At 37.3% G+C, this 26,087-nt stretch overlaps 3 protein-coding genes across 5 annotated transcripts in view; 1 reads left to right on the top strand and 2 right to left on the bottom strand.

Moving 5' to 3' along the window:
- The window catches only part of aff4 (AF4/FMR2 family, member 4), a 183,868-nt gene that overhangs the window by 32,157 nt on the left and 125,624 nt on the right, over window positions 1-26,087 (bottom strand). The window lies entirely within an intron of this gene.
- Window positions 3,427-6,724, bottom strand: zcchc10 (zinc finger, CCHC domain containing 10). The gene is made up of 4 exons (XM_020925049.2): window positions 6,640-6,724; window positions 5,564-5,725; window positions 5,157-5,198; window positions 3,427-4,586 (listed from the first exon to the last, which is right to left on the bottom strand). Exons 1-4 carry the CDS (start codon window positions 6,678-6,680, stop codon window positions 4,367-4,369), a joined length of 465 nt encoding a protein of 154 aa, XP_020780708.1. The 5' UTR covers window positions 6,681-6,724; the 3' UTR covers window positions 3,427-4,366.
- On the top strand, window positions 8,025-25,478 carry hspa4a (heat shock protein 4a). The gene is made up of 19 exons (XM_055148378.1): window positions 8,025-8,315; window positions 9,879-9,936; window positions 10,026-10,166; window positions 11,561-11,683; window positions 13,200-13,299; window positions 14,262-14,395; window positions 15,413-15,657; window positions 16,687-16,763; window positions 17,754-17,905; window positions 18,024-18,130; window positions 18,528-18,661; window positions 18,893-19,077; window positions 20,916-20,996; window positions 21,845-21,997; window positions 22,838-22,963; window positions 23,205-23,312; window positions 23,391-23,510; window positions 23,593-23,754; window positions 24,521-25,478. The coding sequence occupies exons 1-19, from the start codon at window positions 8,209-8,211 to the stop codon at window positions 24,713-24,715; spliced, it is 2,508 nt and encodes an 835-aa protein (XP_055004353.1). The 5' UTR covers window positions 8,025-8,208; the 3' UTR covers window positions 24,716-25,478.

The raw sequence follows: 26,087 nt of genomic DNA, 5'->3' as shown, positions 1-26,087 counted from the left end.
TTTATTATGATTTTAATGTATTTCTTATTCTGTAAAGCACTTTGAATTACTTTGTGTACGAATTGTGCTATACAAATAAACTTGCCTTGCCTTGCCTTGCCTTGTGGAGATTCCCGGGAATGATGCGCTCAGCCTGGTCACGGCGCAACCCTTGATCGGTAACGAAAAGAACTGCTCAGATTGTCCCGAGGGAAGTCAGAAGAGCTGCTGAGGGAGATGGAGCTTCTAAAAAAACAGGGTTTGATTGTGAAGGTGCAAACTCAAGGACACAATTTACATGTCCTCAACAAGGACACATACAATCTTGAAAGGGATGTTGGTCTAAAGCAGGACCAGAAAGATCAGTCTGCAGACGATACTGGAGACATTACACTAAGTAGCACCAGTCAGTCAGAACTTCTCCATGCTTGTGAGGAGATCATCGTAGAGTGGGCTGACCTTATAGGTGAATTCTTGAAGCAGGACTCATCTGAGCTTCTACTGATGCAAACCAGACCCCTGCCTGAAGAGGAATTCAACTTTTGGGAGAATAGACTCCAAAATCTGGTATTCATCGATAAACAGCTCAAGAGCACCAAAGTACAACAAGTGGGGGCCATTGTTGAAAATGCCCAAAGTGTGTATACACCCATCCTGCAACAGATCTACAGATACTCCAATGTACAAAGTGCACTGAAAGAAGCTGAGGACATAAACCAGAACCTTAGACCCCTTCAAAAACTAATAGAACCTCTGCAGACCATGGATTACCCGTTATTGCAGGATCAAGTTGAAACCGTGATGAAGGAGGTCTTGTTGCTACGGACACGTTAAAAATTTTATTGTGAACCTTGTCGCATTGTGGTTCTCCTGCAAGAGATCTGCAACCTCTTCATCAAATTGAGCCGGTCCTTCTTGGGTCAGGACCAGGTCTTTAAGGGCCTTGTTCCAGATGCGGCCCCAGTTTTGGAGTCTGTCTGTCTGTGCATTGCAAATCTGGAGAGACTGAAAGAGTGCTTCGGGGATTGTAGAGCTGAGCTGGATACTCAGGGAGGTAACAGTCCAAAGTGGGACTTTCCATCTCTGCTCATTTTCGTCCACCTTGACCGGTTTCTGGAGCGTTTGGAGAAAATAAGGGAGGTTTACAGCATCGCTCTGGACATGTCCCAGTTGGACCAAGCCATTTTCTCTGGGGTCAACGGCAAAAAGTGGACTGGGCTGGTTCAAGAAGCTTACAGTCACTTACTCCATCATGTGACCATTCTGACAGAGCAAATGTGATACAACTGATTCCAATGACCAGAAGTTTACTGAACTTTGGGCCCAGTTTCACTCTCAAGTACAAGACACTGAAAGCCGCTTAGTGACAGTTTTCAGTCGTGCTTTGGAGACATGCACTGTTTCCACTTCTGCAGGGAAAACTGTGCTGATGTTTGGGGCATTGTTTAGGTGTCCGTTCATTCTAAACAAGCTGCATAGCCAATTCAACTCAGTTTGGAACATGAGAGCAGAGAGTAATTCAGCTACACCCGAACGGCATCCTGGAGGTCCCATGTGGTCCGAAACTGGTGATGGTGCTTCGTGAGCTGCGTTTTGTCAATCAGGATGAAGAGGTGGAGCTCAGTCCACAAGCCTCTCACCTGTTCAGCTGCAGGAATTACATCACAGAGACTCACTTGAGCCTGTGCAGACTGCAGTCATGTTATAACTATGTGGTGAGCAGTGTCGACCCAGTGGAGCGGCCTCTGATCTGGGCTCAGCTCCAAGACCTTAATCGCGATCTGTCCAGAATTGAGAGCCAGTTGTGGGGCACTCAGGGGCTGCTACAGGAGGTCCAGACACAGAGAGACAAAGTGTTCAGCTTCCATCAAATGATCACAGAGGCCAGAGCAAAAACAGCAGCCATAAAACAGATCACAGGGAGTTGGGGTGAGACACAGCTACTGCAGTGCCAAGAGGATGGGCTGCTGATGTGCGGAGCTACAGAGGCCAGTCAGTCACAGCTGTCCCAGGATGCAGAAAAGCTGCTCAGGTTGACTCAGGAGAACATGTCCTTGTATCGGGTTGAGGAGGCCTCTGAGGCTTGGCTGTCCTACCTAGATCACATCGATGACCTGGTCCAGTCTGGCCTGTTTCAGCTGCTGCAGACGGCTCTGTCCTTCCTCACTAAGAGCATGAACAGCACCGGACCACCTCTGCTCAGCATGACTCTGGTGCTGCAGCCTCAGGGCAGTCGCTTCGTGCCCTCTGACCTCTTTCCAGCAGGGGGCATCCTGTCCCTGGAGAAGTGCCTGCAGTCCATAGTGTCTGAGCTGTACAACACCTCAGACCTCATTCCCAGGATCTCTGGTCACCGTGACACCAACTACCAGCCCAGCCTCAAACAAAGCCCCACCCTGAGTGCTCTGGAGCAGAAGGTGAGGTCAAACACACAGGAAGTGTCTGAGAAAGCAGAACATCTGAGAGCGGAGCTAGACCAGAAGTACGGCCACCTGTGGACCAACAGCAGACAGGACATGATACGGGAGTTCCTTATGTACGGCCGACAGCTGGGGCCAGACGAACAGGATGTGTACGAGGCTCCTCCCACACTGAAGGAGTTCAGGAGAGAGATCCAGAAGCTGCAGGGTATTCAGAGCTCGCTCACTGCTATCAACAACATCACTGTGTTGCAGGGCTGGCTGCAGGTTGACCTCCAACCTTTCATAGACTCTGTGATGTCACTGACTGCTGAGTGGAGCCACATGTTCACAGAGTGTCTGCTACAGAAGGCAGAAGACAGACTCCAGAAGGTGGCGCTGGAAAGAGAAGACCAGCCGGAGTCCAGTTTCCCTTTAACTGACACACTGCTGTTCGTGGAGATGTGTGGAGTGGAGCTGCCCCCTTCACTGTCCGCTCACATCTACTACTGAGCAAGTTAAAAAGACCAAAACAAACTTTTTATTAAATGGTATACAAGAAAATATATTCAGTATTAATTTAGTTACTCAAGATTTTTGGAGATGGTCTTCACTTTGAATATCTTAGGTTACAACAGTGTTAATAAATTGCTAATAGATAATATATAAATGTTATTTGTGATTCTAGCACTAGCTTAGATGTTCAGTATATATTGGTTGTTCTGCTTACTTTGACATCACAAAATTCTATAGGCCAATATTATTTAATACAGATGGGAGGGCAGGTAAAATAAATGAACTGCAGATTTTTGTTGCAGTATAGCACAGTCTTGTGTCTAGTCACTAATATAAATAAATGGGTTCCGTGTTTGGGAATTTACCTTTCCAGTATTTCATTGCAATGTACAGTGTAATCAACAGAAAAAAATGTCTCATCTCCCATCTGGAAGACATCCTCGCATTCTACCATTTGAAAAACACCAATACTGTTGTAAATAAAGCATCTAAACTTGTGAAACAGCGAAACAAAACCATTTCTTACAAAGTCTGAAAATGTCAACATTTTATTTTGTGAACAAGCTCCCATTAATCTCCATTGTACATGTGTATTTTGTTACTATGCTAAAATATACTTTAGTACAAAAGCTTGCATCTTAACATGTTAATTTAAAATGAAGATAGATGCAGAGAATAATACTGTAACATGACAGATAAAAAAAATACTTGCAGCTAAACTTTAATATCCAACTAAGCATAGAACAAGTAAAGATTCCAATGTAATCCAAGATGCCAATAGCTATGGTATTAAAAATAAAATCTTGCAGCACAAACCAATAGGTTAAAACTAGAGTGGAAAAAATAGCAATAGTACATCAGGAGACAGCTTATGTTAAATGTTTGAAGATTACGACAAAGGCCCAAGATGGTTGGACATGTACAGTCTATTGGTAGAGAAATAGGCGTAGTTGCATACCAAAACAACTATGGATGTAGTTTTTGAAAGAGAGGAAGATGCTCGACACTATGTACATCTAATATAATTATTTACCACCAGCATCATATTGTACCATGCTCAACTCAAAAGACATCTGTCGTGAGGAAGTGAATGTCAGTTTGATGCTGCAAGGTGTTTCATCTTGGCTTGTTTTTGTTTTCATGGTGATAGGCTCAGTAATTACAGATTTATTATAACCCAGCGCTTTCATGAAATGTATACATTTCTTCAACTTGAATATTAATTTGATAAAGTTTAGACATACTTTTAAAATAAAACGGTAAGGCTGATAACCTATTGATTTTGTGGTGTTTATCATAACATATTGGAATAATACACATTTTCCTTTTTGATATTGTTTTGGAGATACTATAATTAATAACGAAATACTGGCCCCTTGTTCTTATAGAATCTGACAACAACCTTGTAAGTCCCAGATAACTTGAACTACAACCCAAATATACTAGCCAACATTATAGGGTAATTTTCCATTTTATTTCTTCTTTTTCTTCTTCTTTGGCTGACCCTGGTCTGAGTCGCTGCTGCTGTCAGAGTCAGAGCTGTCGGAGGAGGACGAGGAGGATGACGACGATGAAGAATCATCACTGTCACTGCTGCTGTCGGACGAGGAGCTGGAGGAGTCACTGCTGTCTGAGGAGTCTTCACTGGACGAGCTGTCCGAGTCACTGCTGCTGCCACTTGAGTCTTTAGACCTGAAGTCAAGCACACAGAGAATGAAAAAGTGAATAGAACCTTTTTAACATTGGAGTGGGTTTTTGTACATATTATTGACTTTTTATAAATTATGATCACATGTGTTTTATTCATGTTTTGCATTTTAATTGTTTAAACGTGGCCTGTTTTATTATTTTCTTCCGTTGGCAAAGTGTTGGCTTGAACCAAGTAGTGCCTTAAAAAAGTGCCAAATAATTACTAATTAGTAATTATAATAAAAAGTTGTAAAGAATATCATATACAAATAATGCATAATATATATTTAATTTGTCCCTGCAACCTTGCTTTGAACTGCACAACGACTTCTGACTAGTTGCTTAAAAGACAAAGCATCTAAAATAAAAACATTACGCCATCTCATGGCCACAGTTTGTCATGACATGGTCCAGGCATTTCTTAATTTTTTTTTTTCAAGTGATTAAAATATCTTATCTAAGGTGTTATTAGGACGCTAAACTATTTTAATAATGGACCAGCAAATACTCTGAAAGGAAAAATTACATGTTTATCAACAAGGCAAAAATAGAAATCAGTGTTATAGTACTCACTTCTTTTTAGATTTCTTCTCAGTTGAATCTTCTGTCCCAGGTCTGCAAAAAACATGTTTTAGAATCAGCTATATCAGCATTATCAGCTAAGTACTAGGGTGCCATGTGGTTTTCTACTGGTTGGCACCAGAAACATGGTATGTATTTCTATTTAACTTATTGAAGTTCAAATATTGCTTTTAAAATGTTCAATTATGAGATACAAGTAATGTAATTAAAATCTATATACATTTACAGTTTTTTATGCTAATATCATTTTGGATTTTAATTGTTTACATTATACTCTGCATGTAATTTATTATATTTATGTCAGCACACATTTGTTTTTAATTCAGTCTCACCAATTGTAGTGAACCATGTTATACCAGTATATTAATATTTCATGTGATAACTGATGTAGTATTTACCCAGTGATGGCAGGAGGTTTGTTTTCAATCTCCTTCAGTTTCTTCTTCATCTCTACTGTCCTGGAGGGTCTGTGCACATACTTCCTCTTCCCTGTGCATTCGTATGTCCAGTGCCCCATCTCCAGGCACTTCTGACACCGCACATTCTGTTTGTTTGCCTCTCTATAGATACACATGCAATAATTATTGCCACATTCAAGTGCATCACTGTAATATACATTACTTACTTAATACTCAATTACTAATCATTAAACACATCTTTTATTTTGTACAGAAATAGAGGACAAGTGTTAATTTAAGAATAACAGGGCATACAAAGTCTCAATTTAAAAGGGCTTTAGATTACATTATAACGTACTTTGAGTCAATTTATGGCAGTATCTTAAAGGTGAGCTGTGTAACTTTTCTGGTGTGGGGTAAGTCATTTTCTCGTCTTCATTAAGACGTTATGCTTTGACGAAAATGTTCCACAGTACAGCTCAATTGGTTTATCTTGCATTCACTCAATTATAGATGTTTGGTGGAGACACGTTTAATGATATAGCCTACTGTAGGAAAGGCAATAATACCCCCACAGAGACAAGTTGCATAATCCACCTTTAAAGAACACTGCACGCACAACAGTTCAAACTGTAAATATTAAAATCCATTTTCGTTAATGAGTAGGCAGGAGGCTTGGAAAATGTCTGTTATTCCATTTTAGGAAACTATTTGAGTCAGGGTAAGGTTTTGAGATTATTAGACAACAAAACAAACAGTAATAAGCCTCTACGGATGTATTTGAACAGGAAAGACATAATTATAGTCTGCTGTAACTCCTGGTTTATAGCAAATTATTTTAAACATTCAATAGCAGTTAGATTATATGACATATAAATAACTGTGCAGCTGCTGATGATAAATCGCCGATTGATTTTCATTTGTTTAGCTTCATGGCGATTCTTACACGTTTCAATAGCACATTAAAAAGCTATATTGAGTCGCATCTAACCCCCAATGGATTGAAACCGAGCACACGATTTCATTAGTTTGATTCAAGAAACAGTTTCTTTGCGTATTTAATCCATTTTCCTTACGCTTGTCTCCGGGCTATTATCCTGTGCATGGGAGTCGCCATGTTGCGGTGTACTTCTCTTCCTCGTGACTAAATGAAAGAAACAGCAGCACCTATCGAGAGGGAGTGGGAAGTAAAGAATAATTTTTATTTTATTTTATTAAATTACATTAAATTAAATTTAATTTAATTGGATTTTTATTTATTCAACATACTCAAATGCACATCATCAGGGCAGGGGACAATCAGGGACCTCAAAAACACAAAATCAGTTCAAAATCACAGAAACAACACATATACGGGGTAACATCCACTAATCATCTATACAAGAGGAAAAACTCAAATACACTTAACAATACAATAAAGTTCAACATAAAAAAGCAGTTGAGAGCGATACTGTTACATTATATGTATTTTCTGTAGATGTTGTACGTTTTAATAGCTTTTTTGTTTTTGATCTGTTTTATCTGGAAATTGTTGTATTTCATTATTATTATAGTGGTGACCATTTTGTCTATTTTGAATGTTCTTGTTTTGTGTATATGATATGTAGCCACCATGATGAGAGTCTCAAAGAGGAAGCATTTTAGGATTGTTGGAGCACTGCTTTTGTACTGGACATGTAGTTAATGATTTATTAACTAAATTAATTTCCTTTTTTAATGTTCTTTGTCTACTTGGCAAACTGAAACATACAATGGCATTATAATTGTGTAATAGGCCTATTTGCATTTATAATTTGACAACAAAAGTCACACATATGACCCACAGACTGTATAAATACTTAAACATAAAACACATACCTACAGTCTATGATACTATTGTTATGTTTTCTAAATATTACCATTTGTTGCAGAATATGAATAGTATACACTTGACATTATGTGTATTTTCTCTGATGCAAATGCATTTTTAAAATCTAAATTCATTGTTTTATGTTGCACCACACTATCAAAGCAAATTAATTGTAAATTATGCTCACTTACCATGGCAATAAACGTTTTCTGATTATAAATTATGATGTGAATATGATACAAATACAAAATAATAGCATAAGCAATAAACAAACAAACAAACAAACAAATAAATAAATAAATAAATAAACTAATAAATGAATATATATGAAGAATTAATTGTAACCAGGTAATTCAAACATCATGATCTCAATAATTATTTGAACAGACTATAGATTGGGCTAAATATAGATATTACTAATAAATTACGAATTTCATTTTAATATATAAAGTTCAAGGTCAGAAGGAATTAGAATCAGGTCAGAATTCCAGAAATATTTAGCATTTTCTTCATAAACCTGTATGGAAAAGTCCAGAGTACTCCAGAGAAGACTAGAACACAAGGTCTCGCGATATTTGTGTGAAATCTCGATAAGAAGTCCGTAAGAGCGCTCGCAGCTGCAGCTCCAGCAGAGAGCACACACACACACCGGCTACAGAGTGGATTATGAAGCAAGCAACCCGACTTAGCACATCGGGACCGATTTAGACTCTTCCATTCAAGTTTTGCATTCTTCTCTGGCTATCTTAATTTTCGATTTCGTAGCTTGAATAGAAGGATTCTTAGAAGAAGCAGAATGTCCGTGGTGGGATTTGATTTAGGTTTTCAAAGCTGTTATGTGGCTGTAGCCCGAGCTGGGGGGATTGAGACAATCGCCAACGAGTACAGCGACAGATGTACACCGTAAGTACTATTTCATTCTGTACTTCATAGCTACAATCCATTCTTTCTGGGGACGGGGCACTCCTTTTTAGCCTGTCTTGTTTCCTCACCGGTGTCTCAGAACAGTTACACGTGAATAGCTTCACCACCTAGCAACCATTATGTACATTAATGGTAACCATGTTTCGCTGTTTTTATTATCTAAACATAATATTAATTGTTTAATCTGTCTAGTAAAAACAAAAACGCGTTTTATGTACATATAGTTTTGGACAGAGTTGGCTTTGAAATCACAGGTTTATTACAAGTTACTGTATGTTGGACGGATGCGTTATCTTTAAATACCATGTTTGCACGGATGGGCGGCGTTTGCTATGTATCCAGCGGATAAGGAGCATCTACAGAAGCCCCGCCCGACCGGTGTGTCCTGGAATAGAAAATGTACGTCTATGCGTTATAGTCAATGACGACAGCAGCCAATCGCTCTTTGGAAGATTCTAGCAATTTTCGACCGTGTGCGCCCATGGATCTATTAAAATATGTGCCACTTAAGAGTTAAATCCTGAGCGAAAAGCTAAAAGTAACACTCAAACACGAGGTTATTTGTTAGAATACGTTGTTCTGGCCCATTCTTTTTATTTAGTCATATATAAAGTTAGATGATTTAGTGAACAAGGCGTATACAGCCTGAATACATACAGAGTAATTAATGTTTTGTATTTTGAACCAGGCTGCTGAGTATTTATTATGGATTTGATTTGCCTCACCTAGTCTGCAACATTTCATTTTGCTGCATCCTAAAAACAATAAAGCAAAAATGGTCATATGCCCTTCCTTGGCTGAAGTACTCAACATACCAATTCATTGATTCTAAATAATGATAAATCATGCAGTCTACATGAGATTGATTGTCTTGTATTTTACTGTTTACATTAAGGTGACCAGACGTCCCTATTTACCCGGGACAGTCCCAGTTTTGAGCGCTGTGTCCCCTGCCCCAGCAGATTTATCCAAAACCATTGATTTGTCCCGGTTTTATACCAATAATGTCCCAGGTATTCCTATTTTTGACCAATTTGATACCTGCCAACAGTAAAAAGAGGCATATATTGTCATTAGTTTAGGTAAAATACAGAAAAGCTGCTTAGAAATTACAAAAACGCAAAGAAAATGTGACTATACTGGCTTGACATGTTTGTCGTGAGTGGTCTCTGTATGACAATTTTCCTTAATTAAGCACTCGTTTCACAATTTTATTATTACCAACCACCAAAAAACCAGATGTCCCAGTTTTTTATTTTTTTGAAATTCTGTTCACCCTACTTTACATGCATACATGATTGAATATATAGTACATGATTTATTACCCTTAATTACTGTCTCAGTATTAGCTGTGCTTGTTTGAGATGTCATCTGATTTTGATGATAGTTAAAGGAGTGGATGTGAATTTGTGGTTTTCTTCTGTACAAATTCATTTAACTCAACCTACCACTTGAATATGGAAAAGACTGGTGAATTAATTGTTTTGTCCCACATGTTTGCTTATTTGTGAATTAAAGTTAACATTTATACATCACTTTTAGGTCATTTGTATCTTTCGGACCAAGAAATCGAGCCATTGGAGCTGCTGCAAAGAGCCAGGTAAAAAAAAAAAACATGATTATTACAACAGAGTACAGTGTGATAGTTGAAGTTATTGTTTTGACTGACACTACTTTATTTAACTCCAGGTGGTGACCAATTACAAGAACACAATCCAGGGTTTCAAGCGTTTCCATGGCAGAGCATTTTCAGACCCGTATGTCCAGGCAACAAAACCCAACCTGGTATACGACCTGGCGCAGATGCCCAATGGAGCCACTGGCATTAAGGTAAGATATGGACTACTTAGCTGTAAAAGAAGTTAGAGCTACTTATTTGTTGTCATTGACTTAATAATAACAAATGTTGTTATTACTGGTTATTATTGTTCATACTTCTATAATTTGGATGCTGTGGCCAGTTGCATATTTATTTATACAAAATCTATAGGAGGATGATGATGATTATTATTATTATTATTTACATTTTGATTGAAATCTGATGTGTGTTTTTACTGCACAAAAGTTTACTGTGGTAATGCTCAGATTGTAGCAACATAAACCTCTTAAATCGTGCAACTTTTTTGTTTTATATTGAGGAACAAACACTCTCCTTAATGAATACAGCTTAGCCAATCAGATTTGTAAATTGTAAAATAAGATTTAGAACAGTTATTAGTTGTAATTAGTAACCACACTATTAATATCATGTCTTAAGGATGATCATTGCCTTTACCTGAGATTTAAAAGCTTCTGTTGCTCTGCGTTGTAAAATGTCGATATCTAGGTTGTGCACAAGTCCTGTCTTGAGCTTGTGTGTCCCTCCCTGTGGGGGTAATTAAAAAGCGTCTCGAGGATAGATCACAAATTAGAGTAGTCCACTGGTGTTGCCTGTCTGATACTCTAGGCTTTGCTAGTTTTTTGTTTTTTCCCAACAATAGCTGCTTGATGCCAGATTCTGATATAATTCACACTGTGTTATATCACCTGGAAGCTGCAAGATTATAATAGGCTCTTGATGGATAATTGTTCTATTTTAAAGTCAAATTTGATCACCTGTAGGCTTGTGTGATAATGGAATACAAAACTGTAAACTGTGCAAGAGGTTCAAAAGTTGAAACTAGAGACTACTAAAGTAAATTACAGTTACTAAAGTAAATGCCATGTAACAAAATTATTAAAACTGGATTTTATTCTGTGTATGTAGAGCTTCATTTTATGGAAAGTTTTAAAAAATACTGCAGTACATTAAATTATTGTGACTTGGATTTTGGTTAGATTTCACATTTTCATACATTACTAAAACCAGACATTTAAGAGAGAGAGCATTAGAGAGACCTGATTTAGCTATAGATAACAGAATTCTATTTAAAACTGGGTTATGCAATAGTTAAGATAGTAATAGATTACACAAATACAATATAACAGCACCTTGGGTTGTTATATTAAATGAATATTTAACCTGTCAGATGCAAATTTACTCCTTTCCATTAACTGTATCTGCACTTTAGATGGAATTTTAAGTTTCACAAACTGCCACTGATGTAAAACTATGAAAAATATTTATCACAGGTACTATCCCATCAAATAAAGTAATTTAAAACGAAACTGTGATATGCACATTACATTAAAAAATAAAAAAGAGCTAACTATGACTAATTGCCTTTTCAATATTTGGATTTCAGGTGATGTACATGGAGGAGGAGAGAGTCTTCAGTATTGAGCAGGTCACAGGGATGCTGCTGACCAAACTGAAGGAGACCGCTGAAAGTGCATTGAAGAAACCAGTGGTGGACTGCGTGATCTCAGTAAGCACCTTCTTTCTCCTCTGCAACCCAAAATCTATAAAACACACTCTGTCTGTCTGTCTATAGGCTTGGCTAAGCTTCTTAATTTGCCACTCATGCATAATGTAATGGACAATTCATTATAAAATCTAATTTACTTGTTAATCTTGGCACAGAATATAGAAATTATGCTTTGGTGACACTGCTTGATATAAAGACTGGTGTCAGAAGTAAAGAGGGTAATATATATATAACGACTGAAGCACTATATTTAAATTGTACTAAAAGAATTATAGTAAAATTAATTGACTTGAAAGACAGAATGGACATTTTTGTGGCAACTAATCATTGGTGCCTTTTAAAATACCAAATCAAACATACAAATCAGAAAGCTGAATAAATGAGCTAAAACAAGCATAATCTTTAGCCAGAAAATTGATTTTGTATAGGTTTTGGGGTCTCACTGGAAAACGGTTTGTGGCCATCTGATTCTGATACGCATAACTTACCATACCATGATGTACCATTTGTCTATCATCTCTTGTACTAAAAATACAGCACTGTTCCATAAACAGTGTTATTATTAGCTTATTAGCCCGAGCAAAGAGTTAAATGCCAAAAGTCTGTAAAAGTTTGCAAATAATCAACGGTCTGTGCCATGTTTAAGCCATGAGTGTACACCAAGGGCCATATATTGAAAAGTATATGAAGTGGGGGGCTTCAGAAGAGACTGGAAGATAATAATGTCATCATACAAACTGTTGCATTTATCAGTTGGTTTGTTTGAGCTATGTCTTGTTTGTTATTGTTAAAGTGCTATCTATGGTTATTTGAGACAATTCAGAAGGCAGAGGGCCAACAGGGCACATGCTTGTTTCTATGGGAGATTTCTTTTTCCTGGAATGTTCCGCAGCATAGGATTTATTTAAATACAGGTGTTTCTTTTTATTATATTATCATTATACATTATTACTATAAGCAGGCCTGCCAGTCAGTGTCTCCTAATCATTGATCCATTCAGTTTCACAGACATTCCCCACTGTATTTAATCAGTGTATAACACAAAGCCACCTGCCCCTGTGCCATATTGAGCTGGTCTGTCTAAAAGCATTATTTCCTGTTCACACCTTGGTGCTGGGTGAAGAGTGGGATGTTGTGATTTCGTCTCATGCAGTGCTCCATATACAGTGTATGAATCGCCATTTGGCAGCATCTGTTATGTAAGATTACTGATCACACACAAATAGGCTGTGACTTCACCAGGACATGAACAAAATATTATTACTGCTGCTAGTGGATACATAAAGCCTGCATCTATAGAAAGACTCTTGTTTACTATATCATTTACTCTACCTAATGACAATTGTGTCAGCTGTTATTTCCCTGTTGCCCCTAAAACCCACAGTTCAACCAACACAAAGCATTGAAATTAAATGTTTCAATAATTGTATTAAATTATTATTTTAAATGAAATTATTGAAATGATCAGTTGAATGAATAAATGCAGTTATATTAATTATGTTTTGACTTGTTCCAGGTTCCCAGTTATTACACAGATGCAGAGAGGAGATCTGTGATGGACGCAGCCCAAATCGCTGGCCTCAACTGTCTACGGCTGATGAATGAGACCACAGCAGGTAAGAAGAAAGTAACAGCTCAATTAGAGATAGACTGATATATTGGCAGATAGTTGGACTTTTTAGCATATTGGCTATAGGCCTTAAATCTCCAGCACAGGCTGATATTTTGTTTTTGTCATATTTTATCTGCTGCCTAAAAATACACACATATATTACATATTTTAACATTTTAATAACATGAGAAAACTGACTAAATAGTTCACTCATGGGTTTTTGGTAAAAAAATAAAATAATTGAAAAAAGGGCTCTGGGTGAGTTTGTAGTCAATTTAAATAGCATAATTTGAGGAAAAATTATCAACACCCTGCCCTACATATCAGCTCAGAAATATTGGCAGAGCTTATTGGCTATTGGTTGCTCTGAATTCTAAACAATCAGTATTGGCATCGGGTATAAAAAATGTGTTAGAGGTTTAGTTAAAGTTAAAGGGGCACCATGTAACACCTTTTTTACACACACAAAAACCTGTAATTGAATAAATGGATGATAGATTAGTTGAATGTCAGGCTAACCCTGTAATCAACTACAAGAATTCTTGGACAGCTACAGACATATCCTGCTGATTGATTAGTCAACTAAAAATGGGGTGTTGCAAATATGTATGTAGCTGTTTATACCTGCTTGGGAGTTCATGAAAAATGGAGTATTTACACAGAAAAAAACAACTAAGAAACAGTGTCCCATATAAATTCTTATCATCTAAATAAAATGATCAGTTAGGCTTCTTAAATTTTTGGTCAACTAAAATACTTCATCGACTGATTAATCCACTAAATGATTAAAGTCCTACAGCCTGATTCCAGACAAAACAATAACATCTCCATGGAGACAAGCAGGTGACTCACCCCTCCCCTATAAAAAGTACACACCTTTAAATGTTGCCTTACATGTTGCTATATTTCCCACTTGGCATAATTGACAGGTTCAAACTAAGTTAAATGCATGTTTTGTTTGCACAGTGACCCTGGCATATGGCATCTACAAGCAAGATCTCCCAGCCCCGGAGGAGAAGCCGCGGATCGTGGTGTTTGTGGACGTGGGGCACTCGGGTTACCAGGTGTCAGTTTGTGCCTTCAACAAGGGAAAACTCAAGGTGCGCCATGAATAATTTGTGCTGCTTTTGAACAGACGAGAGCTGAAGGGACAGTGGGTTTGTCACAGCACTGACTCAGCCTGTGTCTACTCTGTGGGCTCATAGTCTAATGAATGTGTTACTGCATAGGAGACATGGAATGAACAAGTATGGAGCTGTGTATCATGTAGTATTCAGTATTGAACTATACAATAGTCATTCCTGTTTTTTTTTTTTTTTTTTTCTTTAAGTGTGTGTTTTTACAGCAGGTTATAGTAGAGCAAACAGTCCTGCTAGCAATCATCCATATTTTAAACTAAGAGAAGATATTTGTTAATGTTAGGATTTAAATTTGTGACTATTGGATCAGTGATACATTTCTTACCTTCAAACCAAAAATATTTTGATATGCTACTCTTTAAAATCTACATATTAGAAATATTGGTACTAAATTGTTTTTGTTTTTCTACGTATGTACACAATATTTGCCTGGCAAATCCAGAATGATCTCTCAGTATTTTTTATACAGATATCAGTCTGGTCCCCACTTCCTCTGCTGTGTGTCAAGCCCGGCCAAACATGATTGTGCTGTCAGATTTGTTTTTAAGTGACGCATGTGATACAAAAGGAGCTCATTTATAAATAGAATTTAGTGTTTTTAGTGTTCAGTGTTTTTTAGTCCCCTGTGATATTATTTTCTTTTCTTTTTTCCTACACCAATGGACCCTGATTGGCTAATCCACCAATCCCAATCAGACTCACATCTTCATAAAGTATTAATGACGTGTGTATTCTGGATCCCAGGCAACCTCAGTTCTGTTTTATTGTCATAATCTTGTCAAAATCTATCTCCATACTAAGGAATAGGCTTGATATTCAATGCAGATTTGATACCACAATGATAGTTATAGTTATACTTTTGACAGCCTTATTCTATTGTCTGTTTCACTACAGTTGAAGATAGTTTTTTACTGTACAACTGAACTAATATGACAAAACCCTTTCTCTTGTGGATCTTATAATCTCTCTCTCTCTCAGATCCTGGCCACAGCCTTTGACTCAGACCTGGGCGGTAAGGACTTTGACGACATCCTGGTGAACCACTTCTGTGAGGAGTTCAGGCAGAAGTACAAGCTGGACGTGAAGTCCAAGCCTCGGGCACTCGGACGCTTGTATCAGGAGTGTGAGAAACTGAAAAAACTGATGAGCGCCAACTCCTCAGACCTGCCCCTCAACATCGAGTGCTTCATGAATGACATTGACGTCTCCGGAAAACTCAACAGGTACAATCACTTACCGCATATTTAAAGAGTTTTTTTTTTTTTTTTTTCAAGCCAATCCACTGTTTACTGCATTATAGTGTCACAAAACTTGATTTTGAGTCGAAGTGTTAGATTCAATATTCAATACTGAGTCCGATACCACAGTGATCATTAAAAACAACCCTTCATTTAGACAAAATAATGAAATTTTCATTTTTTAAATCACGGTATTTTTTATGCCTGCGTAATCCCTCAGACATCCAGGTATATGTGGTCTTGTACTACTTCAAGATTATTCTAAAGCTATTCAGGAAAGGTTCATTTCTGTTCTATTGACTTAACTTTTGTCAGCCTACTGTATTGTATTGTATACTGTATCAGTAGATTGGTAAAACAGAGTTTGATGATATAAGATAATTTCATTTAATTCTTTATTTTGAAAACAGCAGACAAAAGCATGAGAAATTAGCCTACTGGACATACACTATTTATTAATGAGTGAATTGTACCCGGCTTTGTTACAAATAATGAATGAATGATTCCTATTTCAAGTCCCATATTATGCAACATTTACTTAAAATGCCCTCATTTCAGAATCTGTCTTTTGGTTTATACATCTTTATTAATTAATGGAGACATATTAAAACCATGTTTTAATTGTTTTCCTTCTAATTTACATTCTCAAAGTTGTATTAAGAGGGATTCATGCATGTTTTGATCCTTATTCTTCAAATGCTGTACTGTGGAACGTTCCGTTTAAAATGGTATCATACCCATGGAGACAAACAGGTGGCTGATCCTCCAAGTTACACAGTTCACCTTTAAGTCATCCTGCGTAGTCTATTAAGCTTTACTTCTCCAGTGAAGAAAATGGAAAATCAAATGTTGTAATCTAGAAAGCACTCCTCTGTTTTTAAAGTCTCAATAATTACAGTGTAACTATTATAAGAGTTTGAGCACTGTATTAGTACGGACCATTTGAATCTACCTATAAATAGATGCTTGCTTGTGTAGAGGTGCTAATAATATGCTGTGACTGTGTTTCCCCAGGGGTCAGTTTGAGGAGATGTGTGCGGGGCTGCTGGCCAAAGTTGAGGCTCCCCTTCGCAGTGTCATGGAACAAACCAGTGAGTACAACCAGCAGACTTAGAACACTCCAACACTCCAAAACAAATCAATAGTTGGATAACTTTATTGTCCTTTTTCGTGCCACATTACACTATTTTCTGATCTATGTTACAATGTTTCCTCATCACAAGCATACCCAGTGTTGTTTTGTTTCAGTCACAAGTGTTTAACACACAAATCCTGCAAATTTAGGCTGAGTTCTTCTCTCAAACAGAAAAAACCTCTGTTCCACATTGTGATGTCATGTGGTAATACAGGAAGAGCTCCACTGTGTTTTTAAACTCCATAGACTAGACCAGTAGCAGTGCAAATGAAATATTAAACAGGTTCATATTGTTGTTTAAAGACCTCATAGTCTCAATAGTTACATTATAGTCTTGTAACATGATACACATAATCATCTGACTGTTAAAGATTTAAGTGGTAGAGTTGTTCCAACAGGCCTTCCCTTCAGACATTGGCAGCATGTAAGGTTTTACTGCTTCACTTAATGAAGTTATCCTATCTGATTTTGTTTCTCAAGATGTGGAAACTTACATTCTACCCTCTCTACCATTTTTTCATTTTACTAGTTAAGTTATTTTAGTTAAAGCCACAGTATGCAACTTTTGTTGATCCTTTGGGTACAGTCTTACACAGTATATATTATATTTCCATGAAATCATACAAGTGACATACAACCTCCAGAAAGTTACATAGTGTTGCTTTAAATGCTGCTGTCATTTTAAGATTAACATATAGTCTAAACTGTACTTAATAATATATTTTTCTATTTGTATTTATTTTTGTTCCATTTCATGTTTGTATCAGAATCTTTCCAAAAGCATTTTAGACATCATAATGTAAAACACCTGTTGTATGTTATGTTTTGTAGTCCCTCTGACTATAAAAAGTAGATAGTAATTTCAAAACTCCCAAAACACAATGTAGTAATCATTTCTTAGTTAAGTTCACAGACTAACGTCTCTTGTGTTTCCTTGGTTTCTCAGAGCTGAAGAAAGAGGACATTTACGCAGTGGAAATCATCGGCGGCGCCTCCAGAATTCCCGCCATCAAAGAGCGAGTCAGTAAATTCTTTGGTAAAGAACTCAGCACCACTTTGAACGCAGACGAGGCAGTGGCCCGCGGCTGCGCTTTGCAGGTAATCCACAAATCACATCACTAAACTAAAGTGTGATAAAAGTGAGCTAAAAGCAAATAAATTAACCTTAACCTATTTAAAAAGCATTTTTTTCTAATAGTTAATCCTGTTTTTGCAGTGCGCCATCTTGTCCCCAGCATTCAAAGTCAGAGAGTTCTCCATCACAGATGTTGTTCCATATTCAATTTCATTGAAGTGGCATTCAGCAGCAGAGGAGGGACAGAGGTATTGTACACTGAAAAAATATTCATATGAAATATTATCATTATTATATATCTTTTGTTAAAATTGGCTTTTTAGGTTTGACAAAACACTTACTTTCATATTTTTAGGGCAATCAAATACAATTATACCTATCAAATCAAAGCCCAATGTCAAACTCATTAAAGATTTAAAATAGCATATCAAAAAAAAATTTTGTCATGTCTTAATAGAACCTTTATTTGTACCAGATTTTAGCCTATACTAAAGCATAATTAGCTAATAACTACCCTACAGTTATATATGCTGCAGTATAAAATGTGTATTTTTCAATTATTTTAAAAATTTTTTTTTAAAATCTGTGAATCTTTATCAGCATTACTAACAGACTGTTCATTCTACTTATTGCATTTTGTTGCAGTGATTGTGAGGTTTTCCCCAAGAACCATGCTGCTCCTTTCTCCAAAGTCTTGACCTTCTACAGAAGAGAACCATTCACACTGGAAGGCTACTATAACAACCCCAAAGAGCTGCCCTACCCCACAGCCACCATCGGTAACTCAACTTACTCCCACTGTAGTTCAAGTTATTTGTTTTCAGCGTCATTTTAATGTCAGCCTTTTTGTACAATTTATGTTTTGTACCAGTCAGCAATTATAGCAGTGTATTGTGGTTTCAAAGTGGACACAATTAACTTTTATTTCTTGCATTGTTGCCTTTTTTAATAAACTGTAGTAGTAGTTATCAAGTATCAACTCTTAACTTTTGCCCCTCTTGGTCCTACAGGCCAGTTCCAAATCAAAAACGTGACCCCGCAGCAGTCGGGTGAGAGTTCAAAGGTCAAAGTGAAGGTGCGGGTGAATATTCATGGTGTCTTCAGCGTGTCCACCGCCTCTCTCGTGGAGGTGGTCAAATCCATAGAAGGGGAGGAGCCTATGGATACCGAGCCAATCACAGCAAAGGATGAAGAGGTATGCAATTTATATAGTTTAATTTTTTCTAGTGACCTAAAACAAAACTCTTTCTTAATAAAAAATGTGAATGTCCTTGGATAATAGTTAAAATATACAACTACATGTAGATTTCAAAAACAAAAATTTCAAAATTCCAAGTGATTTTTTTCCCCTCCAAATAGTTCAGCTCTACTCCCAACTGTTTTGTTGGAGTGGATCATAAAGCTAACATGCCACTTTTAACATGTAACTTTCTCACCAAGGACACGCCTAGTATTTTCCTCGTCATGGTGTCAGCTCTGTGGTATTCAGATAAATTGTTCAAACAGGCCTAAGACAGCTTTAAAAGGGTGGACTTGTTTTCCTTTCACAGGATTGTTAATGCCAACTGCGCTGTTAAACAAGCTGCTAAAGAATGCTCATTTTCAAAATACCCACTGAGATCGTAAATGTGGACAACATTGCGCTGGCATTAAGCAGTTTTGGCAGATTGGTAAATGGTAACTCCACTTGGCACGAACAAAACTTTAATTAAACACTTTAATGTTTCAGGCAGTTGTCAAAACATCTAGTTAAGTGCTGCGGTAGAACATTCTATTTTTTTCTAAATTGCAAATGTATTCCACTTTGTTATAGTTTGACAGTTTTATGAAGTCAAACCATTAAAAACAAAAGTTAAATTCTGAACCTAATTATAGGCTTATTTATATAAATCCTTCCCATACAAATCTATCAATCTAAAACCATGACCTCCTGGTTCTTATTTGAGGTGCGGGTGTTGACACAGAAGCGGAAGACATTTTGTTTTACTACTAATTTGATCAAACCATATTAAACTGTGGTTAGTGTTTCATTGCATGTTGGTTATTGATACTTTGCAGTGACATCACGTGGGGGGGGTACTGCATGTTTGTTTGGGGCAGAATGTTCATCAGTTACCTTGGTGATACAGTGCTCACATTATCAAACACTGCCAAATAAGCTGTAAGATTGTGCACCTTTAAGTTTACAGGCTACATAACTTTACCTTCACCTGCTTGTTTCTGTGGATATGTCATTGCACTGCCTGAAATGTTCCACAGTGCGACATTAAATAGCTCTACTTTACTTTTATTCAATTACAGGTGGTTTTGCTGCTCAAAAATACAGGGAAAAACAGGTATTCTGACTGTGAGAGGGGTTGCTTCTCTGCAGATCTGACCTGTAAATTGGTCTGGTTTAGCCTCCTAATGATAGAAAAGTTCAATGGCATACTGTGAAACATTCAAGACAAAGCAGTAACATTTCAGTGGAGACAAGCATTGACAGATCCATGACCAGAGAAGTTACACTCTGCACCTTTAAGAAACAAAAGTACAAAATGGGTTTAAAGAACATATTCAGGATCTTGTGATGAATTCAGTTGCTCATGGTGTTTGACTTTCAACAAAAACAGAGAGAATTAAGTACTTACTGTAATGCTAGATGGCTTGTGATTGAAATTTGAGAGGAACTTGTTTTAAAGCCCAAATCAGCTCTCCTGTTGTGGTTTTAGCTAAGGTGCGGCCACCAGCTCGTCCCCTTCCTCAGGGAATGTTGATGACATCAGCTGCAAAGTATCTATAGGTCGTCCTTGGTAGTCTTTTTTTATTTTTCATTCCATTGATAACTTGTGTGCAACTCCTCCACACCTTTCATTTAAAAGCCCACCATTTAAGGTTAGGTATACTGTTGAGTGACACCAGCTCAGTTACACCATTGAACGAGAATACACAGTGTCAGAGTAGAGAGAGATAAGACCACGCGTGCTTGAACATGCACATATACATATATTCTTTTAATATTATGTTTTATTTGTTTTATTTCTCATGTGTCAGAATAAGATGCAGGTGGACCAGGAGGAGCAGAAACTGTCTGGAGATACGGGGGAGAAGAAGTCAGAGGCTGAGGAGATGGAGGTCTTTAACATTTTATTATATAACAGTAACTTGACTAGTGTGAAGAAGTATTTGAATGCTTTGTTTAAACTGCACCAGGCACACAAACAGCAGAACGGACTGCCCTATCGCTCAGAAGACATTTACACGATTATAACTTGTTTTCACAGTAAAGGCAGGTTGAATAACTGAAGGTTAAAGTTTATTTATACCCAGATTATTATTAGCAAATTTATGTTCATAACCTGTACAATTTTGAAGAATAATTAAACCAAATAATTAGATGTAAGTAGTTAATTTGAAAGTGAGGGGCTGCAGTAGACTACTCAGCCTACTCAGCCAGAGCATAGCCGGTTCAAATCTCACCAGATTTACATTGGCCTTCCCCCATCTCCAGTCACAGTAAGGTAACAGTGTTGTGACAGGAAGGGCATCTGGATTAAGGAAGGGAAAAAATGGGAAAAAAAAGACATTTTCTCAAAGATCCAGCATAAAAATGGACATACAAATACTTTACCAGTAATTATATATTGTCAGCTGTTATTTACATCGCAGGACACAAAAGCCAACACGATAGAAACAACAGAAATATGTGTAACATCTAATAATCACTGCACTATATTATATTTCATTAACAGCATTAACTTCCATCCTACACTAAATGCTTTGTTAAAATAAAATTAACCAGTGCCTACTTATGTCTAAGTTAAATTACTAAAAAGCTCTGTACTAAACTAGGCAACTAACTTGTATTCATGTTCCTTCATCCCCCTTCTGGTCAAACAGCTCACAAAATGCATTATTCTTTTTGATGTATTCAGCGATAATCTTTCACAAAAAGTCAATCACCATCTCTTTCCCTTTTCCAGACATCAACAGAGGATTCAAAGGAGGAGAAGAAGAACGAACCGCCTCAGCCCAAAAAGGCCAAAGTTAAGACGAAGACGGTGGAGCTGCCCATTGAGAACAGTCTGCATTGGCAGCTGTCCACAGACGTGCTCAATGGGTTTGTGGAGAATGAGGTAATGCTCCAAAAACCACCAGGAATGTGGAGCACGCTAACAGACTGTTTATTTGACAGCCATAGTCCAAGCAGCAGGCATAGAAAGATATACAGAATAAAAAGTATTATTATTCCTATCATATTCATTGATTAAAATGTCTGTATGCCCTCATGCTCACTCTACCTGCTCTACATTATCTGGGGTGTTTTTATTTTGCTATTTTGTCAGTAAATGAGTTATTTTTTTTAATATGGAACTGCAAGCCATGGTGAGCTTCATTTGACTGGGGCCAAGCGCTATGGGTGATGTCACTCCCTTAGTCTTCTTTATACAGTCTGTGCTTGTTCCCAGTGTATTCAGTATGAGCAAGAATCTTTTTTTTATACATGTTAATTGAATATAATTTTATTCATTGTAATATTTATTTATATATAGTGAGCAAATACAAAAACTGCAACAAAGAAAGATAAAAAAAAAATACTATGGAGAAAAACATTGGGCTAGAGTTTCCTAGATTTCTTAACCCTTAATAAGCTGTAGAGCTATATAAAGCTCTTGGTAATGCTATGCTGAGTTTAAAAATACAGTGAAGCTCTTCCTGTATTACAATATGACATCACAAGGTGGAAGAGTGTGTTTCTTGACTGAGAGAACAACTCAGGGTTCGAGTGTAAAACTTGTGCGAATGAAGTAAAACAGAACTCCGAGCATGTTGTTAATGAGAAAATATTATAACACAGATCAGAAAATAGCGTAATATGGGCCCTTTCACTTCTCTACTTGGTCATATATTTTAGTATTTGATACATTCTCTATTTTTTGGTTTTGTATTCACCTGTTTTACTGTGACATTTCCAGGGCAAGATGATCATGCAGGACAAGCTGGAAAAGGAGAGAAATGACGCCAAGAACAATGTAGAAGAATATGTTTACGAGATGAGGGACAAACTGCACGGCGTCTTGGAGAAATACGTTACTGAAGCTGTGAGTTTAAAATAGAACACTATAATGATGATTTGGTTTTTTTTGTTGTTGTTGTAATTGATGTTTTCTATGTGATAATTTCATGAATTGCTTCTACAGGAGTGTTAGAAAATGCTGTTAAATTAATAGTGTTTGGCTTCTAATTTTTTTTATTTTTTTTTCTGTCTAGTATAAATTCTAACTACCTAAAAATGTGTTCCCTTTTTGAAAAATAAAGTATGTATCTACTTACCTTCTTTAGGATCGTGATGCATTCTCATTGAAACTGGAGGATACAGAGAACTGGCTTTATGAAGACGGAGAGGACCAACAGAAACAAGTTTACATTGACAAACTGGCTGAACTTAAGGTAACTGTTAACGATATGACTTAAAATAATGTACTTAATGTATTCTTGTGTAGCAACGATTTGTTTTTGCCCCGACAGAAAATGGGCCAGCCGATCTGTGACAGGTACATGGAGGCAGAGGAGAGGCCGAGAGCGTTTGAGGAACTTGGCCGACAGATCCAGCAATACATGAAGGTCATTGAATGTTACAAAGCAAAGGTAGGAGTTGTTTATCATAAAAAATCATTCCTGCTGAGTTTTTATGTTGTATTTTTAATTAGAATGATCCATATATCTACAGGACGAGCTGTACAATCACCTGGATGAGTTGGAGGTGACCCGGGTGGAGAAACAGGTGAACGACGCCATGGTTTGGATGAACGGCAAAATGAACCAACAGAACAGTCAAGACTTGACTGTGGACCCAGTGGTCAAGGTCACAGAGATCCACGGAAAGGCCAAGGTAAGGGTTAGGGATTATGGGTAACATGTAATCTTAAATAATCTTTCAGTATCTTAAATACGTAAAGGTGCACTAGGTAACTTTTTGGTTGGGGATCGTCACCTGCTTGTTTCTATGGATATGTCATTTGATGACCCTCTGCCAGAAAAGTTACACAATGCACCTTTAATGGTACTAACAATAACTTAGGTAAGGAGACACATGCATTATTGGAATTTGTGCTGCTTATGGCATATATTTAGGTGTATCAAAGAGTAAAACTAAAACAGCTGGACTTAGTTCAGAAGCCAACGTTTCACTACCAGCCAGGGAGTGTCACCAGGGCTTGTGTTGGTGACTGTGACTCCCACTATACAAAAATATTACTAAACTTACTTAAACAGTTTCATGCATTATCTCAGTTTTTGTCTGGTCTTTTGCAAATTGAAAAATAATTGTATTTTGGCCATAGTGAGGCATTTCAAAAAGTCTGTCTGGTTTGTTTGACAGCGTTGCTAAGTGCCTGCCCCTTGCTAAACCAGCAGTGCAGGCGGAAAGAGGTGTTACCTTCAATAGCTGCACGCCTGATTGGCTCTTTGGTTGCTATGATATTCGCGGTCAAAATTCCAAATATTCCTAGCCTTGAGGAGTTTCATTTGACTGGAGCCGAATGCCATGGGTGACACTCACTTAGTCCACTTCTTAATACAGTTTATGTTGACGTCACGTGAATGCAACCAGTGACTGGCCAAGTAATTAACGACTTGTTTCTTCTCTGTCTTTACAGGAGCTATACTCATCCTGCAACCCCGTCATCTCCAAACCAAAACCCAAGGTGGAGTCACCGAAAGAGGAGAAACCCACCACGAACGGGCCGGTGAACGGACACGAAGAGCCCGCTCCTGCAGAGGACAAAGCCACGCCCACAGGCAAAGGGAAGGAGACGCCGGAAAGCAAACTTCCCCAAATGGACATTGACTAAATCCTTTACGCCAACAACCGCAGTTCCCTTCCTCTGTACGTCCGACCGCTCCTGTCCAGATAGCCGATCTTTTAAGATTGTAAAATGGTGGCAGTAGCTTTTTGTTTTTCAAGAAACAAGACGGCTGTACAAAACCCAGCACTGTTTGTTAAATCGGCCGACTGTTGGCATGGTTTAATTTATATATAATTTTGATTTAGACATTACATAGGTAGAATGTTGATATTGATTAAAAAGTTGTGAGTGTATTTTGGAAAATGGCTTTATTTTCTGTGTTGCTGATGACATTTAAGTTCATATTAATATAATTCTTATGGTTGTTTTATGCTTTGAGTACAAAACTGTTAAGATGTGGAACAGTAAAGGAGCTACCCAGGATTACTGAAACATTTTATGTATATGATAGCTGTAAGCGAGGTTTTGAGACTATTGTAAACTATGTGGATTGTTCTAGGGCTGTATATGACAATAGAGCTTTTTCACTTAAATAACTGCAACTGCTGCATACCAGTGTATTTTGTTAAAGGAATGTTTCTGTTCACTTTACCTGTACTGTCCGTTAAAGCTAGTTGATACTACGACTCAGTGTCACGCAGTATTTTGTTTTGCCATTCATTGTACCTGTTGTATTTTTTCTACTTCTAAATATAGCGAAGGCTGGTCCAACAACTCAATATTATAAAAATAAGGGTGCTAATGTTGTCTCCGCATCACAAGAAAATCGAAGTGTAAAATAAAAATTATATAAATTACTATGACAAGGCATCATTTGAGTTTAATATGTTGAAATTACAGCAACTTTTGGATAGGGTAAAGGGACAGGATTTGAGATTTGGAAGTAGCAGTTAAACAATGTACTTTTCATCTGAAGTACCAGGGCTGTACAAGTAGTCATAGATAAGGAATATAATATGAACAATAATCTATTTCATATACTAAACGGAAGAACCGTGGTGCAGTAAAAGGTTTGGCAAATAGGTATGAGTGCGCACACATACGCTGATAGCTTTTCTGTAATTTACCTAAACAAATGACAATGTATGCCACTCTTTACTGTTGGCAGATATCAAATTGATCAAGAATAGGGACACCTGGGATATTTCTTGTATAAAACTGGAACAAATCAATGGTGTTTGGATAAACGTGCTGGGACATTAGACACGGCTCAAAACTCTGTAAAAATGAATGTCTGGTCACTCCACACTGGGACCAAACTGGGACCAGGATTAAAACAGGATCAAGCCAATTGTACATTAGGATTTTTACAGAATATTACCTAAAATTATGAAAAATGCATAATATTGTAAGCAAACAATATTTGTAGCCTCATAAAAAGAGTCTAGTTAAAGGCAGATTTTCCAGTTAACAGAGA

The sequence above is a fragment of the Boleophthalmus pectinirostris genome, unplaced genomic scaffold (assembly GCF_026225935.1).
Source record: "Boleophthalmus pectinirostris isolate CB_2022bp ecotype Guang Dong unplaced genomic scaffold, ASM2622593v1 HiC_scaffold_12, whole genome shotgun sequence".
Lineage (NCBI taxonomy): Eukaryota > Metazoa > Chordata > Actinopteri > Gobiiformes > Gobiidae > Boleophthalmus > Boleophthalmus pectinirostris.
This window is presented reverse-complemented; position numbering and strand designations above follow the sequence as displayed.